We start from the raw sequence: 16,447 nt of genomic DNA on the forward strand, positions 1-16,447 counted from the left end.
TTGCTTTGCTGGTGCCTAGAGCCGCCCCTGCTGCTGCCTCAGATCATTGATCTATGAAAATGCTGCTTACAGGAGTGGGTCAAAAATGGTGACAATATTTCTCCCCTAAAAAACACTTCATGTTTTTTGTGAAAGTTATACATCAAAGTTTTGAAAATTCAATAGCTTCCAAGCAACTCTACTGCCCAGTATTTGTCGAGATGCTATACAGCACATTGTATTGCCATTGTCATCCCATTACAAGACACTGTTTTCAATTGCTTACAAGCTTTGCCAAACATTAACCATTCAGTCATACTGGGTGTCTGCCCTAAATTGAATGTTTCAGCAAAAGTGGTTCAGCTGCAGACCTGGAGTGCAGCATGCTCAGTGCAGATTTGGAGAATTTAGCAGGGATTCAATAAGATATTAATTATCATAATAGAATCTGAGCACCTCACAAATATAAAATGTATCTTCTCCACCCTCCCAGCCCTAGGCTGGTATTATCCCCTTTTAACTCAGTCCCTACCTGCAGACAGAGAGTAAAAGAACTTGCACCAATTTGACTGCACCAAAGTTTGAACACATTTAATCTAAGCACATGTAATCTACATTGGTTTAGCTAACCTCTGGAAATTTATAGGCTTACACGGACAGAATTGCACCAATTTAATTAAATCAATTTAAAAAGTCACAAGTTTTTCCAGAAGAACTCCTCTGTGGAGCTCAAAATTTTGTCTCTTCCACCAACAGAAGTTAGTCCAATAAAAGACATTACCTCACCCACCTTGTCACTTTCATTAGACAGGCATAACTTTACACACAGAGAAGGCTGTATATCACTACCATGGAAAAGGGAGACCTGACAGACAGACAGTTCCCTCCAGTCCCACCACCTATGCTGGTGCTAACTCAGGTGATTGACACCCTCGTGGGTGATACCTATATGAGCAGTCACACTACAAAGCCATACCCAAGTTACTGTGCCTCACTGGTGCTGCACTTACCCATGTGTCTCTCTAAGGATGTGTCTACACGGCCTGCTTCTTTCAGTGGCGTGAAGAGTACACACCCACATAGCCCCCTCCCAGCACTGGTATAAATAGCAGTGTAACTGGTGCAACATAGCTTAGGCAAGTAGAGTAAAGACAGGCCTGCCGGGTGTGGTTGTGTTTGCTAGTACACTACATGTTCTATACATGCCCAGGCCTTGCCTCCCTGTCTACACTGCTATTTTTAGCAGTTAGTGTCACGCTGCCTCCCTGCTGCTGGAGCCGTTCCCCACCACAGGAAAAGACTCCCCCAGCATAGACAGGTTCTGGCAGTGGGGAGGCAGCAGGGAACGGTTTGGGCAGCTTCCCCCTGTGGACCCTTTCCCCACTGCAGGGAAAGGCCCTGGCAGGCAGGAGGAGCAGCGAGAAAAGGCTCTTCCAGGTCCCCATTGCTGGAGCACCTCCTTGCCACGATGACAGACACCAACAGCAGGGTAAGGCTGAGCCAGAGCCTTTCCCCACTGCCAGAGCCTTTCACGGACACGTGTAGCTACACACTGCAGTGTGGACGCAGCCCGCAGTGAAAAGGAGGTATGCTACATGTACGCTTCATGCCACCCATACTGGTTTGTAGCATAGACGTAGCCTAAAACGGCTGGGTGCACATCCCATGGTACTTTGGGCTACAGCATGTTGAGTTTCTCTATGATTCCTTCCCGGTAGGAGAACCTGTCTGTTCCGGGCACACAGGGGGAATTGTGGGAAGGTACCGGTGGACTGTCAGCCCTTGAGTAGTTTAAGCCTGTGTCCTCACTGCAAAATGGGTGGGTTACCAGCCTGAGTCACTGAAAGCAGAATCAGGCTCTAACCCATGCCCCCAGGATTTGAAGGATTAAATTCTGAAGGGAGGGTTGTGTGGGAGGAGGGGTAAGAGGATAACATCCAAGTCAGAGCCTGAATTAACTCTACAGTGAAAACATCCCCACAGACTTACTGAGAGAGAGCTGGGAACTGGACAAAATCCTACTGAGTCCGTTTAGTTTGCCCCGCTCTTGCGGAGATCACTGCTCAGGCAGCCTGGAGGATCGGAGCTACATTTTTCCAGTTCCAGAGTTATGACAAATTGGGGATTCCCAGAGGCAGGGGTGCAGGGCCGGCTCCAGGCACCAGCTTCTCAAGCAGGTGCTTGGGGCGGCCGGTTGGGAGAGGGGCGGCAGGTCCAGGTATTCGGCGGCAATTCGGCGGACGGTCCCTCACTCCGGCTCGGAGTGAAGGACCTCCCGCCGAATTGCCACCGCAGATTGCGATCACGGCTTTTTTTTTTTTTTTTTTTGGTTTTGGCTGCTTGGGGCGGCCAAAATCCTGGAGCCGGCCCTGCAGGGATGGAACAAATAACACACTTGTTATAGCTGTAGTGTGGATTTCTGTATTACTTGGATTTGGTACCTCTTTTAAAGAGAGGTCCATGTAATGCTACTCAATGCCATACGTTTTAGTTCCCCCATTGTAATGGAATAGCCACATGACTTCCATCTGAGCAGAGGAGCAACAAGCATCATATTAGCTCACAATAATCTGCATTTACAGAGCGCTGCTCATCCCAAAGCACTTCGAGAAGTCCTTTCACCCACCACTGAAATGCAGCCATTTCTGAAGCAGCTTTCAAACCAGACCACCAGTTCGCCCTGGGATTTGGGGGTCACAGCAGAAACAAAATGGGGAGACCCCTTAAAGCCCCCTGAACATTTCAATTGCAGCCACTGGAAGGCAACACAACTCTGCTTGGCCACAGGTCGCAAGGAAATAAAACAAAGGCAGACAGATTCTTGTAGCCTAATCAACAAAAACAGCCAAAAGTCTAACTGTGAGTGCCATCTCCGGAAGAAGCATAATCCCCCTTAGTGCAGGCAGTAAACTACCCCCCGTTACTCTTTTCCTAGCCTGACTCTATACAGGAGCTCCCTAGGCTAGGAAGAGACTAGAAGAAAGCAAATCATCATTCTTCTGTTAGCTCCTCCACTCATATGGCTCAGCTGCCAATTCCTCCCACAGCAACCACACAAGCCACAGCTGACAACTCAAGCGGCTTATAAAAGTCAGCTTCCTCCATTCTGCCTGGGAAGGGGCACAAACACCCTATCATAGTGCTAGCTAACAGAGCACAGTAACACTGCACAGGTATTTAGGACAGGAAGGAAGGGAGAACAGAACTGGATGCAATTCAGTAGGCAGATTTACTATATTAATTGGGTTACCACACTTGGTACCACCATCCAGACTGATTAGAAGCACCATGGGGTCATTAATGACCACAAATGGTTAAGAACTTGATTCTGCATCAAAAGTTCACATATTGAACTCCCAACATCCTTTGCCTGCAGCACTCAGTGTTTTTAATCTAAGCATCTGACTCCTCTGGCAGATCCAGTCCAATTGAGCTGCAGGGCCCCCTTTTATACTTTCTGTCCCCAGGGCCAGTGCAACCACTAGGCGAACTAGGCGGCCGCCTAGGGCGCCTAGTGATTGAGGGCGCCTAAAAGCCTGCTCAGGTGAGGAGGTGGAGTGGAGGTAAGTTGGGGCAGGGAGTGCCGCCTGCAGTAACGGGGGGGGGGGGGCGCACAGGGAAACCGCTCCCCGCCCCAGATCACCTCCACTCTGCCTCCTCCGCTGAGCACACAGCCCCCTGCTCTAATTCTCCTCCAATCGGCGCTGCAAGCCTGGGAGGGGAGGAGAATTAGAGCGGTGCCGGCGTGCTCAGTGGAGGAGGCGGAGTGGAGGTGAGCTGGGGCGGGCTTCCCGGGCGGGGTTAGCTGCCACAGAGGGGGCTCCCTGGGCAGGGGGGGGCGGTTTTAGCTGCCTTGGAGGGGACGGGGTTAGCTTCCACAAGGGGGAGCTCCCTGGGCGGGGTTAGCTGCAGGGGGAGCTGCTGAGAGGGGGGGCTCCCTGGGCAGGGGGGGCGGTGGGCTCCCCGGGTGGCAGACTGGGTTAGCTGCCGCAGGGTGGGTTCCTCTGGTGGGAGGGGTGGGGGGGCATGGGTAGGGGGGGGGGGGGGGGTGGCACAAGTTTCACCCAGGGCGCGAAACTCCCTTGCACCGGCCCTGTCTGTCCCACTCCCCTGCTTCTGGCAGGGTGGGCACGGGTGTCCTGGTTCCACCCACCAGGGGATGGGCGGGTGTTCCTCCCCATCAATCTTTAAGGGAGGTCATGCCCCCTCACTACAGCAGATATAGGGTCTTAATCCTTTGGAGAAACTAAGGCAAGCAATTTACAAACTAGACAAGACTGCATTTGTAAAAACATTAAGCAGAAGCCTAAGGCCTGGTCTACACTGGGGGAGATCAATCGAAGTTACACAATTTCAGCTACATGAATAATGTAGCTGAAGTCGACGTACTTAGATCTACTTAGTACAGTGTCTTCACTGCGGTAAGTTGACTGCTGACACTCCCCCATCGACTCCGCCTGCGCCTCTCTCTCCGGTGCAGTACGGGAGTCGACAGGAGAGCGCTCGGCCGTCGATTTATCGCGTCTTCACTAGATGCAATAAATCAACCCCTGCTGGATCGATCACTCTGGAGGTAAGAGTAGACATGCCCTAACACTGAAGTCCAAGCCATCTTTAGTAATCCTTAACACATATTGTTTAGCTCACATAGAATAATAAACCATATACAGTGTCATGCACTGCTAATTAGAAATGCTTCTTTCATAAAGTATTTGCTTGGGAGTACGGGGTAAAATTAGGTAAGCATTTGTAAAGCTTTTATAAAACCAATCATCCATAGTGTTAACAACTATGCTCAGGAACTGGAATACTTCTGTGTAATTAATCATTTCATTTCAAACCTGGAGCATGAAACAACCACTGGAGGGCACCATAACCCCACTGCACACTGGTGTATGATCAGCAAAGACAAACACCAAGTAGGAAGTAATGAAGGCTTCCCTTCATCACAAGTTTTTGGGGACACGGAAAAAGGTAATGAAGAGTGCTCAGTTAGTTCAGATAGGTGCCATGGTTTCAAAATCAGAATCTAGTTGGAGGACATAGTAGACAGAGCCATATGGTCTTGGTGGACAGAGACATTAGCAGCAGCTTTTTTTTTAATAACAAAGCTTAAATGCAAATTGTTCTGCCTGGGATTCTGGCTATGCCTTCCAACTAGACTCTTAGTTCTGAAACCAGCTCAGGTAAACATACAGATGGTAGCTCTGCACAAGCTAGAGTGCTAAAAGTAGCTGCATGGCTGGGGTAGCAAGGACCACAGCTTGGACTCGCCATCTGAGTACAACCCCGTTTAAGATCTTAGTTACATACTCAGGCGGCTAGCCCAAGCTGCCACAGCAACGCTGCTATTTTAGCATGCTAGAAATTACACCTCCCAGCTGCAGATATACCCCGTGAATTAAACAGGCATATACTGCCTGTCCATAATGCCATACATGCAAATGTACTGACTGTATATTATAGTAAGTAAGGCACTGATGGATTTAATTCAGTATCAACGGCTGCATTGACATAAGCAGGTGACTGAAAATGTCTGTGTACAGTAGGAGACCTGGATTTGCACATAGCTTTTCCACCAGTCTGGCTGTAGACTGTCTGCGAGGAATGTGTGGAGGGGATATAGTCTACCACTGGGATGTTGTCAATTCTTCTCTCCCTGTGATGTGGGTCCTTTCTTGTTTTATTCAACCAGTTCTCTAGGTGTTGCCCTACAGGTTCAGGAGTCTGAATGCCAGGCTGTGTGGTTATGAAATGAGTTGCACCCAAGGACATGAAGGAGACAGTTTCTATGCATTTTGGTTGGGCTATATTTAATGTCAAAACTATTGATATATTTTCAACTGACTATTAAATTAGCAGTACTGCCAGCCTCAAGTATTCAAGAACCATGAATCAGGCCCCAGAATATCATGAGATTTAAAAACGAAGTTCTTTTTGTTTGTCTTTAGTGCTGGCACATTTAGGATTCATGTTTTCAAGCTTTTCTCTGCAACCAGGAGGGCTAGAAACTCTTTTATAATGAAAGATGAGATTCTCTAGGACTAATCTGATTCCAGCAGCTGGAACATTAAGAAAAAGTCCAATTATTACAAGATTCATGATACAATTATGAGAGTTGGCAACAGTGAATTAGGGCTCAGTGCTCAACTGATTCAGTTAACCACCTGCCCCACCATGATGGTGATAGAAATCCTACATGCATTTCCTCTGGTGTGAACCCCCACTTCAGCACCCAGGTCCTCACTGATGCAGGAACTGTCCCTTCCTATCCAAGGCAAAGTTGATCTGCCCCATTAAGTTTTTACAGCACTGTATTTGAGCAGTAGAGGCTTTCTAGAAAGCCTGGCCATCAAGATCAAGAATCACTGCATCAATTGCATCCTGTGCCTCTGCTTGCTTTATCTCTGCATTACCTACTATATTTTCAGCTGAATGTTATTACAGTTCCCCTATGGACAACTTAAAAGTGGCTCATCTAGATTAGAAAAGGGAAGCAGCTATAAATGCACCCAGCTCGTCTCACCTTAATTCAGACCCTGCGTAGGTCACTAGTGATCGTGAGATCAGGAGTGCTTGCAGTGCCAGCAAGTAAAATAGACATCTGGAATTTTTTGGTGACATTTCTAAAGATGGGTTGGGTGAGAGCCATTCAACAAATGGCACAGCTGGTGAACAGACACTGAATTCAGCTCCAGCAGACAAATACTACTTCTCTACTGCCTGATGTAGTCATTGTTCCACGCAACCAGATGTTCTATGCAAATGCCAAATTTAACTACAGGGTGAAATCCCAACTTGATTTTTCTTCAGAATTAGATTTTCTAGTATCAGAGTCAGTCTTTGAGGCCCCTGGCTAGATTTTGTGCTGAAAGGCACACCACTGATAGCATAACTCTGGGATGGGGGAACCAGGTTGCCCAGATTCCTCTAGATTCCCTACATTTTTGGTGGGCGACTTTGCCGCTCACCGCTGTATGAACACTCCCTGTCCTGCCCCCAGTAGAAGCTGCAAAGAGGGACAATGTAGGGCCATATCCACTGGCCCTATCCAGCAGCTGCACAGCAGGAATTCTCCCCCAGCTGGTTGTTGTTCCTCTATAGCCCCATGCACAGGCAGAATGGTGAATAGGGACTGGAATAGGGTACAGACGGGTACTGCCTTCATCCCTGAAGTTTGGGAATATAAATGCTAAAGTTAATCTCAGTTTACACCATCAGAAAACTCCGGTTGTGCAGTGCTGAATCAGGCCCCAGGAGCACAAGCACAGAAATTCAAGGAGCCCTTGTTTAGAAATGTGTGTAAGGGTCCATGTACCCTTCTCTTTACCCATTGCGTAAAGCTAGACACATTAGCAGCCCTCAGCAAGCAGTTAAGGTGATGCTCTTCTTTAATACTTAGTATTGACGTAGACATGATTTTCCCCATACACCGTAAATTTCCTTACTTTTGTTTGTGTCTCACACACAGCTTTGTGCACTTGTAATGTAATTTTATTCAATAACATAAAATGTGCTTGTATAGTGAGAAAATAAATGCAACATAAGATATTTAAAGTCTTACCTCAAATATTAGATAACTTTGAATATGACAATGCAGTAGTTTAAAGCGTGCTAACTTACCAATGAATATAACAAAGTAATTTCAGGTAGAAAGACTTTCAAAGCATATGCCATGTGGTTTATATCTAAGGTTTTAAACTTTTTTCCCCAGCAATCACTCCCTTTCAACAAATTCTTATTTAGAAATAAACGTATTATTTTACAAACAAGAAAGAAAGAAAGAATTCGGAGTAGTCAGCCATGGGTTTTCAGGTTTATATCCATCAGAGTCTCTTGGTATCCGCCTGGTGATGACCCAGCCACATACCGGTACTATTCACAGAAGAAGTCAATGGCCTGAAAGACACAGTCATTAGAAAAATGAGCAGAGGCTCTTAGGCATTGTTATACCAAATAAGAACTGGGTACAAATTGAATCAAGGTACAAAATACATTTTGAAAAGGTAAGCAAGGAGAAGCAAATGTTAAATAATTAGCACCTTAAAATTCTTTTGTATAAATCATGGAACTTGTCTCAGAATACTAGAGAAGAGTTCCATATTGACTGGATAATGCTTTTTACTAAGCCTTTCTGGTTTTGTTTCTCTTTTGTTCTTTCATTTATTATGGCTAATCAATGGTTGCTACACACTGAGCCACATTCAGTCCTGGTGTAATATAGTGGCCTGCCATGGACTTCAGAGGAGATGTGGCCACTTTATAATAGAACTAAATCTAGGGCTGCCCAGGAGGCGGAGGGGGGCAAGTGGGGCAATTTGCCCAAGGCCCCGCAGGGGCCCCCACGAGAATGTAGTATTGCAACATTTTTTTATGGAAGGGACCCCCAAAATTGCTTTGCCCCAGGCCCCCTGAATCCTCTGGGCAGCTCTGACTAAATCTGGCCCTTTAAATTCCTGTAAATAAAACTTGCTTGATAAAGTACAAGTCCTACCAAGTAACTGTTCAGTTAATTTATCCATAGAAATATGTTCTGTGAATTTCCCCTGGACCACACCTGCTAATAAAATACTTTTGAACATAAAAACAATGATGAAACACATATATAGCTTGAAGAGGATTTTTCAAATACTTTCCTGTTTGAATGGAACATTTGAACATACATTTGAACAGAACATAGCTTACTATTCAATATTAATGAAGGTAATTACCAGAAACCTGTTCAATTAAAAATGTTTTAAGGTTTTCATGAAAGTGGTTTTAAAGAGACAAGCTACCAAGCAATCTGAGTCTCTGTGCCAACACACTAGCTTCTGAGAAACCAAACATCTGCTTCACAGTGTAATTGAGGCGTTTTTTATGTGAATATTTTACAAGTCTTCAGTAAAGTTAAAAATTCCATGGGGCAGTGAAAAGCTTGAGAAACTACAGAAGTCTGATACAGTGCAACAGAAGGATGTGTTTTAAAATAAAGCAGCCTGGTTGTTTCAAAATAAACATTTGAATGTTTCCAATCATTTTAATTTTGTGTATTAACGCTTTCTCCTTATATGAGTAAGCAAGCTTTTCACACACATGGGGTGGAAGGCACATAGAATCATAGAATATTAAGGTTGGAAGGGACCTCAGGAGGTCATCTAGTCCAATCATCTGCTCAAAGCAGGACCAATTCCCAACTAAATCATCCCAGCCAGGGCTTTGTCAAGCCGGGCATTAAAAACCTCCAAGGAAGGAGATTCCACCACCTCCCTAGGTAACGCATTCCAGTGCTTCACCACCCTCCTAGTGAAATAGTGTTTCCTAATATCCAACCTAGACCTCCCCCACTGCAATTTGAGACCATTGCTCCTTGTTCTGTCATCTGCCACCACTGAGAACAGCAGAGCTCCATCCTCTTTGGAACCCCCCTTCAGGTAGTTGAAAGCAGCTATCAAATCCCCCCTCATTCTTCTCTTCTGCAGACTAAACAATCCCAGTTCCCTCAGCCTCTCCTCATAAGTCATGTGCTCCAGACCCCTAATCATTTTAGTTGCCCTCCGCGGGACTCTTTCCAATTTTTCCACATCCTTCTTGTAGTGTGGGGCCCAAAACTGGACAGTACTCCAGATGAGGCCTCACCAACGTCGAATAAAGGGGACCGATCACGTTCCTCGATCTGCTGGCAATGCCCCTACTTATACAGCCCATAGATTATACAAAGTGCCTTTAAAATTTGCTAAAACTTTCCTTTTCATTGTTTTGGTTTAGTAAATTGAGAAGCACTTATATTTTAAAACAAAAAAATACTAGGTGGTTTTAGAAAAAAAGCCCTTTTGGTGTTAAAAAATAGCCGCGAATGCTTCGTCTAATATTGAACTGAATTGAGAATGAGTGAATTTTCACATGTAGTTGAAGCCTCTTCCCGTTCCCACAGGAGTAGATAGCAGAACTCAGTCAGGCTCCTATCACATAAGGAAAGTGAAGCATGTGCTCATTACAAGAATTCTCTATAAAAGAGACAGATCTCTATTTGTGTAAATAATTAACGGAGACTGCGACAGTATAGGGTGCTCACGAATATGCAGCATGATTCTCCGGCTCTGTAGGACCAATACAACTTGCTATATACTGCAAATGGAATCTTGTGCCCAATGCATAATGGGCTTAAATCTACACCATTCAAGTTAATAAGAGAGTTTTTCAATTGACTCAAATGGGAGCAGGATCAAACCCTAAATTATGAGTTCAGTGGTGCTCCTCAACAAAGTATTGGAAACAGGATCAGGCCCCAGGCATTGTGTGTGGCTGAGCACTATTACAGTCAACAGTGGGATGGTGTAGTGCATAGCGATGATTTGTTTTTATAGCAAATTAGCATTACACAGTTGAATATATTTATGTAACCCCCTGGCCTTTTGCATATTCCTTACCGTTGTAGGGATTGTCTTATTAGCTTCTTGATAAACATACTGCTCAGAGACTAAACTGCTAGGGAAGTAGCCAACTGTTCCCATCTGGTCTTCATACTGCTCACCATACACCTTAGAGCAAGAAAAGCTATAATTAGACACAATAAAGCAGCCCACATCCAAATTAAACTCATTCAAGTTTTTGTCAAAAGCAGCAATCATACTCTCGCCCTCTTGTCTTGTGGTCTTTTGGTTTTCATGTTACTTGACTAACTAGGACAAGATTTTTTTCAAAAGGAGGCATGAATATAAGCCAGAACATGGACACACAGGACTCCAAATAAGTTATATTTAGGATACATTATTTGTAAGATTTTCCAGATAAAAGTGGAGTGGCAGTTTTATTTTCCTTTAAATGAAAGGGTGGAGTTAAGATTTAATGATCCATTGTCATCAAAGTGTCTCTTCCCAAATTTAGGTTGCTGTAAAATGTTTGCACCTGATTCTTTGAATAAATGACAGCAGCAGAAGAGCATTGGATTTTATTTTGATTGCTTCAGTGCATTTATTTCCATTATACTATGATCTATATTTTAATAGGTTATATGGTCTCTCAATATGAGAGAGATTCTTATCAATGCTTGTGAAGTTTGGATTGGAAAGTTTTGTATATTCACTTTTTTAAAATCTCAGATGCAGTCTTTAAAAAAGCCACAGGATTTATTTTCGCTGCTAAAATCTGCTTTTTAAAAAGTGGATGTTGACAAAGAAACATTACTAGCCAACTAGAGGTAGATTAATGCTTGTATAAAGAAGAATTTCATCTTACACTTCCAGCCCAGAACTCTCCAGCTTCTCTCTCTTTCACTAGTTTTGAATAAACATAAATCAACTGCCCTTTTTTAATATTAATGAACCTGCAGTCTGGTGCGTTGTAATCATCTTCTGCTCTGGCAAGGGAAATGGTGTCTGCAAAGGAAAAAAAGGAGGTGGATAAAGCGTATATATTAGACTCTCTCTGAAGCAAGTAATCAGAGAAAAGGCTGCCAGATTTCATCTTACACAATTTTCAGTCCGTACTAAGCAAAGTAAAGTAAAGCCAGAGATACTCACTTTATCACAACATTACAACACTACAACGGAGTTCTCAGAAAAATGTTTTTAACTACACCTACCTTTGATTATAATGGATTTTGAAACAAAATCCTTGAAAAAGCAGCATGTGGAATATAAATTAATTTCACATGTGGTTTTGCCACATTAAAAATTTTTTTAAAGGTACAAAGACACCGATTTAATACAGCAAAGCTAACAAGCAGCTCATTCTTACATTTCAAAACCAGACACTGCTTTGTATAAAAAACACATTTCGTTTTGATCATATGCTTTACTAAAGTTTAAACAAAAATACTTACAAACACACTCCTCATCAGCACAGAGCTTTTTGCTGGCAAGTTTGTCCATAAAAATTCCAGTCACGCCAGGATATACAACTCCAAGGCATAAAAATAGTATAACCAAATCAATAGTTAGTGTCATTTTTCTATCAATGTTCTTTGCTAGCACTTCTCTCTCAAATGCATGTCAAGTCTGGTAATACTTATCTTTTATGGAAAAGCTAGACATCTGGACAAACATCCCTGGCCAATGGGAAGAGATTAGGTTAACATTCCACTACTTTAAGAGGAACCATAGGGCCCCAGGGGACCCTCAGGTTTTATTTACCAAATACAATCCCTTTCCAAAGCCTTTTTGTACCATTGCTTCAATAAACTGCTGTATTACAGAGACATTCTATACTTTCCTGTAGGCCTTCATTAAGTGTAATATTCTTATCACCACCACCTCAGGCAAAATTTGTCTGAAGATGAAAAAAATAAATCAGTCCTCGTTAAGCAGCAAATGAAATAACAACCCTTAAAGTGCTTAAATCCTTGATTCTCATGAAATATACAAAGACAAGTCAGAGCTTTCTGGGGCAGACTGTCTCCATGTCTTGTTTCTACAGGGCCCTTATGTAGGGATATTAAAGAAGGTACTAACAGTGATTCCCCCAAGTGACAGTGACCCCCTCATAATTTGTCCCCCACATTTTAAAATCCAACAGTTTCACCAAGCACAAAAATCTCTTGGATCTTCTGTTAAAACTTGTAAGCTACTGTCTGTAGAAACCATTGATTACATCTATCCTGTGAAAGATACTTTATTATTATGTAAAACTCACAAACAAGTTAATTGACTTTGTTCTTGAAGTAATTTATACAATGTAAACAAACACTATAAGCTGTTAAGTGATTTTCACTTCATTCAAGGGCTCCTAGGACAGACCCCCCACCCTCTGTGATTAAAGGGCTGGGAGTCTCAAATGAATTAGCACACACCCTGAAAGTGGTGGAGACAGTAAATTAAAATATGGTTAAGATATGAAATGTATGTTAATGAATGCTTGATGTACATAAATGGTTAGGGAGGTGCCAGCCTAGAAAGGGAGTATCCATCGGCGGAAGAATGTGTCAAGTAGGACCACCAAACAACCCCCGGAGGGTAAACTGGGATCCACCCCATCACCTGGAAGGATGAGAAACAACAAACTTTGAACAGTGTGGAACCACCTGGAATGTGCCACTTTGGACAGGAATGTGCCATCTGCTGATTGAGTCAGCAACAGCAGGATAAAACAGTTTCCATAGACTAACATAGGAATTAATTCCTATAAGAATGGACTCTAAAGACTGATGACTTTGAGCCTCCAGGAGCATCAGGTGCACCTGACACAGACTTGGCTCCATCCTCATGACCAAGGTACCTGGCCAGTAACTTGGCATGAGCAACTAGGCTGGTAACTATAACACCTATACAGAACTTGAATAAATGATTGTGTAAATGAACCTCTCTCTCTCTATATATATATGTATGTGTATGTATAAGAAATAAGTAGTCAAACAACGTTGTTTACTTTTATCTTTTGCTTTATCAGTATATTTACAATAAATGTGGCATCTTTGCCTTATCTCTCTTAATAAGATCCTGCTGGATTTTATTCTATTGGTATAACATTTAGGCACTACTGCAAATATAAGTAAACCTAGTCAGTGGCACAGATAGTTGAATCTCAGTGAAAGGCTCTGTGCATCAGCAAATTACATTTGAAATTTAGGCACTGCATATTCATAGCGTGGACAATGCTTTAATTTCATTGGGTGCTCTAGTTAAAAAGCAAACCTATTTAACAGCTTATGCCAGAACAACCCTTTTCCATCCTCATTTACATAACTGCAGTATCCTCACCACAGCATGACCTTGCACCCACCGTATGTGTGAGGTCACGTCTTGCATGCGAGCGTAGAATCACATTCCTCCCTGAAAATCTCACAGCATGCGGTTGCATAACTGGACTCACACTGGAGAAGTTGTGCACTTGAGGCACTGACCTGCATATGTTGTAACAGATTGATCTCTATTCCTTGAAGACAGCATTTTAAGGTCAGCACGTTTAAAATTCAGTATGATACATAGGAAGAAAAAGGTGATAATAAAGAGAACAGTGGCCTTCAGACATACCACCTACTTCTATGAACCCCACTGTTCTCACAAGTAATGGAAGGCTAAGCCAGCTCAGTACTTGCAGGGGAGATCACTGACCTAGGTACACCTGATAGTTTGGCAAGTGATTATGTGGCACTCTTGGGAGAGTCAGTACTGAATCAATGCCTAAGGGGGCCCCCCCATGCTGATAAACGTGCCGTTTTTCAGGTAAGGAACAAAAACAGCAGTGACTGTCAGCTAGTTATTACAAATCCTATGGGATTCTTCATAAAGTAGGAATGTTAATACTGTCTCCTTGCAGTGTGATTGTAGCTGTGTCAGTATTAGAGAGACAAGGTGGGTGAGTTAATATATTTTATTGGATCAGCTTCTGTTGATGAGACAAGCTTTCGAGCCACACACAAAAGCTTTTCTCTCACACCAACAGAGGTTGATCCAATAAACAATATAACCTCACCCACCTTGTCTCTCTAACATTATGTCCTTGTAATATTCTGATTATGTTAATTACATTCTCCTTGATCTTCCGGCTGTTGCCTTGCTCTCCATCTCAACATGAAGTTGACATCTAGCTGCTCTTTGTTGTACCTCAGCACACTCCTTCCCAAATTATGTACCATGGATTGGTCTAAATGCTAGACCATATGGGAGACTCCATTACATGCATATCAAAAAGGTGGCGGAATCCCTAGTTCAGAATTAGGGCACCTACAAAAATGTCCTCCTGCCCTTTTGAAAAAAAACACCAGAAAAAAAAAAAAAAAAGTTACTCAGACATTCATGGCAAATATGCAGCCTACCAGTTGTCTTAGGTCAGTAATAGCTAAGTGGAACTTTCAATCGTGTATGCTCAAGTAAAATTACTGCAAAAGATATGGGAAGTATGAATATACTATTAAAAGAGGAATTTTGCAATTTACTTTGGGGTGGAAAGTGAAAAATCCTCCCATTGGAGTCTCCTTTAACAAAATGAGATTTTATATACAGATCACTATAGGTCCTACTGAAATATAGCACAGTCTCCTATTCCACAGCAATTTTTATATACCAATATCAAATCAAGAAGCATACAAAGAGTGAATGTGTCTTGTTCTAAAGTGGCTTCATGCGCTCCTGAAGATGCTAAGTTTTGGTCAAAATAGCAATTATGGTGCAGATTTGCTTTGGGAGCAGGTAGGTTCAGTCTATTCACTGGCGTAGTCCAGAGTAGCTGGTGCCTGGATCAGAAACAATAGCACAGACCTGGGCTGCCCCTTCCTCCCCACAAAAAAATCCTACCAAAAACCAACGCCAGACTCATTCACCCTTATCAAAAGTATTTTAGTGGCCTAACAGGTCCAGAAGTTAAAGGTGTGGGGAGAGCTGAAGGCAAATCTGACACCTATTTGTCCAGATCTACATAGACTAGGGTCTGAATGTCCAGGAAAGTCTGCAGTACAAATTCCCAACAGTTCCAGTGCAGGTTTCATCCAGAATATAAATGTGTATTTTAATTGGGTTTCTTTATTCACTTGGTCTAGAAAAATGCTTTAGCTTTTCTTGTACAAAATAAATGCTGTACCCCTCTATGATCCCCATTCATGCTATCTAAACACCTCACAGTCTTTAATGTATTTACCCTCACAACATTCCCATGAGATACAGAAGTGCTATTATCCCCAATTTACAGATGGGGAACTGAGGCATAAAGAGGCTAAGTGACTTGCCCAAGGGTCACAAAGTCTGTGACAAATCAACTTATTGAACCTGGGTCTCCCAAGTCCCAGGCTGGCACTTTAACATGCAGTTCATTTAGGACCTTACAGTGATGGTGCATAGAGGCTTGTAGTCACACTGCTGTGATTGATGCAGTGGGTGTCGATTTAGCGGGTCTACTGAAGACCCACTAAATCGATGGCAGAGTGCTCTCCTGTCAACTCTGGTACTCCAGCTCCCCGAGAAGAGTAAGGTTAGTCAACCGGAGAGTGTCTCTTGTTGACGCAGTGCAGTGAAGACACCGTGGTAAGTCAACCTAAGCTACGTCGACTCCAGCTACATTATTTACATAGCTGGAGTAGCGTAACTTAGGTCAATTTACCCTGGTAGTGAAGACAAGCCCTTAATGTCATGTATTAAAAAAACGGAATCCAAGTTCCTATTTTAGTCACAATGGTTTGAAATAAAATGGGATTCAGGAAATCCTACCTAACAAGAGACGAGGCTGCACGCACCATCAGGCTATCCTGCAGCAGCTTTATAGAGTACCAGAAAGGTCCCCTAAACCACCTTGCCATTACAGACTCCAGGATCATTTTAAGGTCAACTTATCTTACCAAATACATCTTTCTCATCCTGGCTAGTCTTTTATGTGGCCCCAGGAATATACAACCCACTGTCTTGGGCATGTTATAGAGCTTCATATAGAGATCACAAGATAGGGATCAGACAGACAAGAATAGGAAAGTAAGCAAGAGACCTAAACTATCACCTGCACACCTTCCCCTGCCCCACCCAGCCCACAAATTCCTTTTCTACATGTATCACAGTTTCAGGGG

The 16,447-nt window shown here is 43.2% G+C and overlaps 1 protein-coding gene across 1 annotated transcript; it reads right to left on the reverse strand.

Annotated features, from left to right (window-relative positions):
- Positions 1–7,368: 7,368 nt before the first annotated feature.
- Positions 7,369–12,438, reverse strand: OTOR (otoraplin). The gene is made up of 4 exons (XM_034766949.1): positions 11,783–12,438; positions 11,197–11,336; positions 10,389–10,499; positions 7,369–7,878 (listed from the first exon to the last, which is right to left on the reverse strand). The coding sequence occupies exons 1-4, from the start codon at positions 11,904–11,906 to the stop codon at positions 7,855–7,857; spliced, it is 399 nt and encodes a 132-aa protein (XP_034622840.1). The 5' UTR covers positions 11,907–12,438; the 3' UTR covers positions 7,369–7,854.
- Positions 12,439–16,447: the final 4,009 nt, after the last annotated feature.

The sequence above is a fragment of the Trachemys scripta genome, chromosome 3 (assembly GCF_013100865.1).
Source record: "Trachemys scripta elegans isolate TJP31775 chromosome 3, CAS_Tse_1.0, whole genome shotgun sequence".
NCBI lineage: Eukaryota > Metazoa > Chordata > Testudines > Emydidae > Trachemys > Trachemys scripta.

Coding starts and splice junctions, on each gene's coding strand:
- OTOR (XM_034766949.1), bottom strand. CDS start 11,906: ATGACACTAACTATTGATTTGGTTATACTATTTTTATGCCTTGGAGTT. Junction 11,337..11,782: donor TGCTGATGAGGAGTGTGTTT/GTAAGTATTTTT, acceptor TTTCCTTTGCAG/ACACCATTTCCCTTGCCAGA. Junction 7,879..10,388: donor ATAAGACAATCCCTACAACG/GTAAGGAATATG, acceptor TGTGTCTTTCAG/GCCATTGACTTCTTCTGTGA.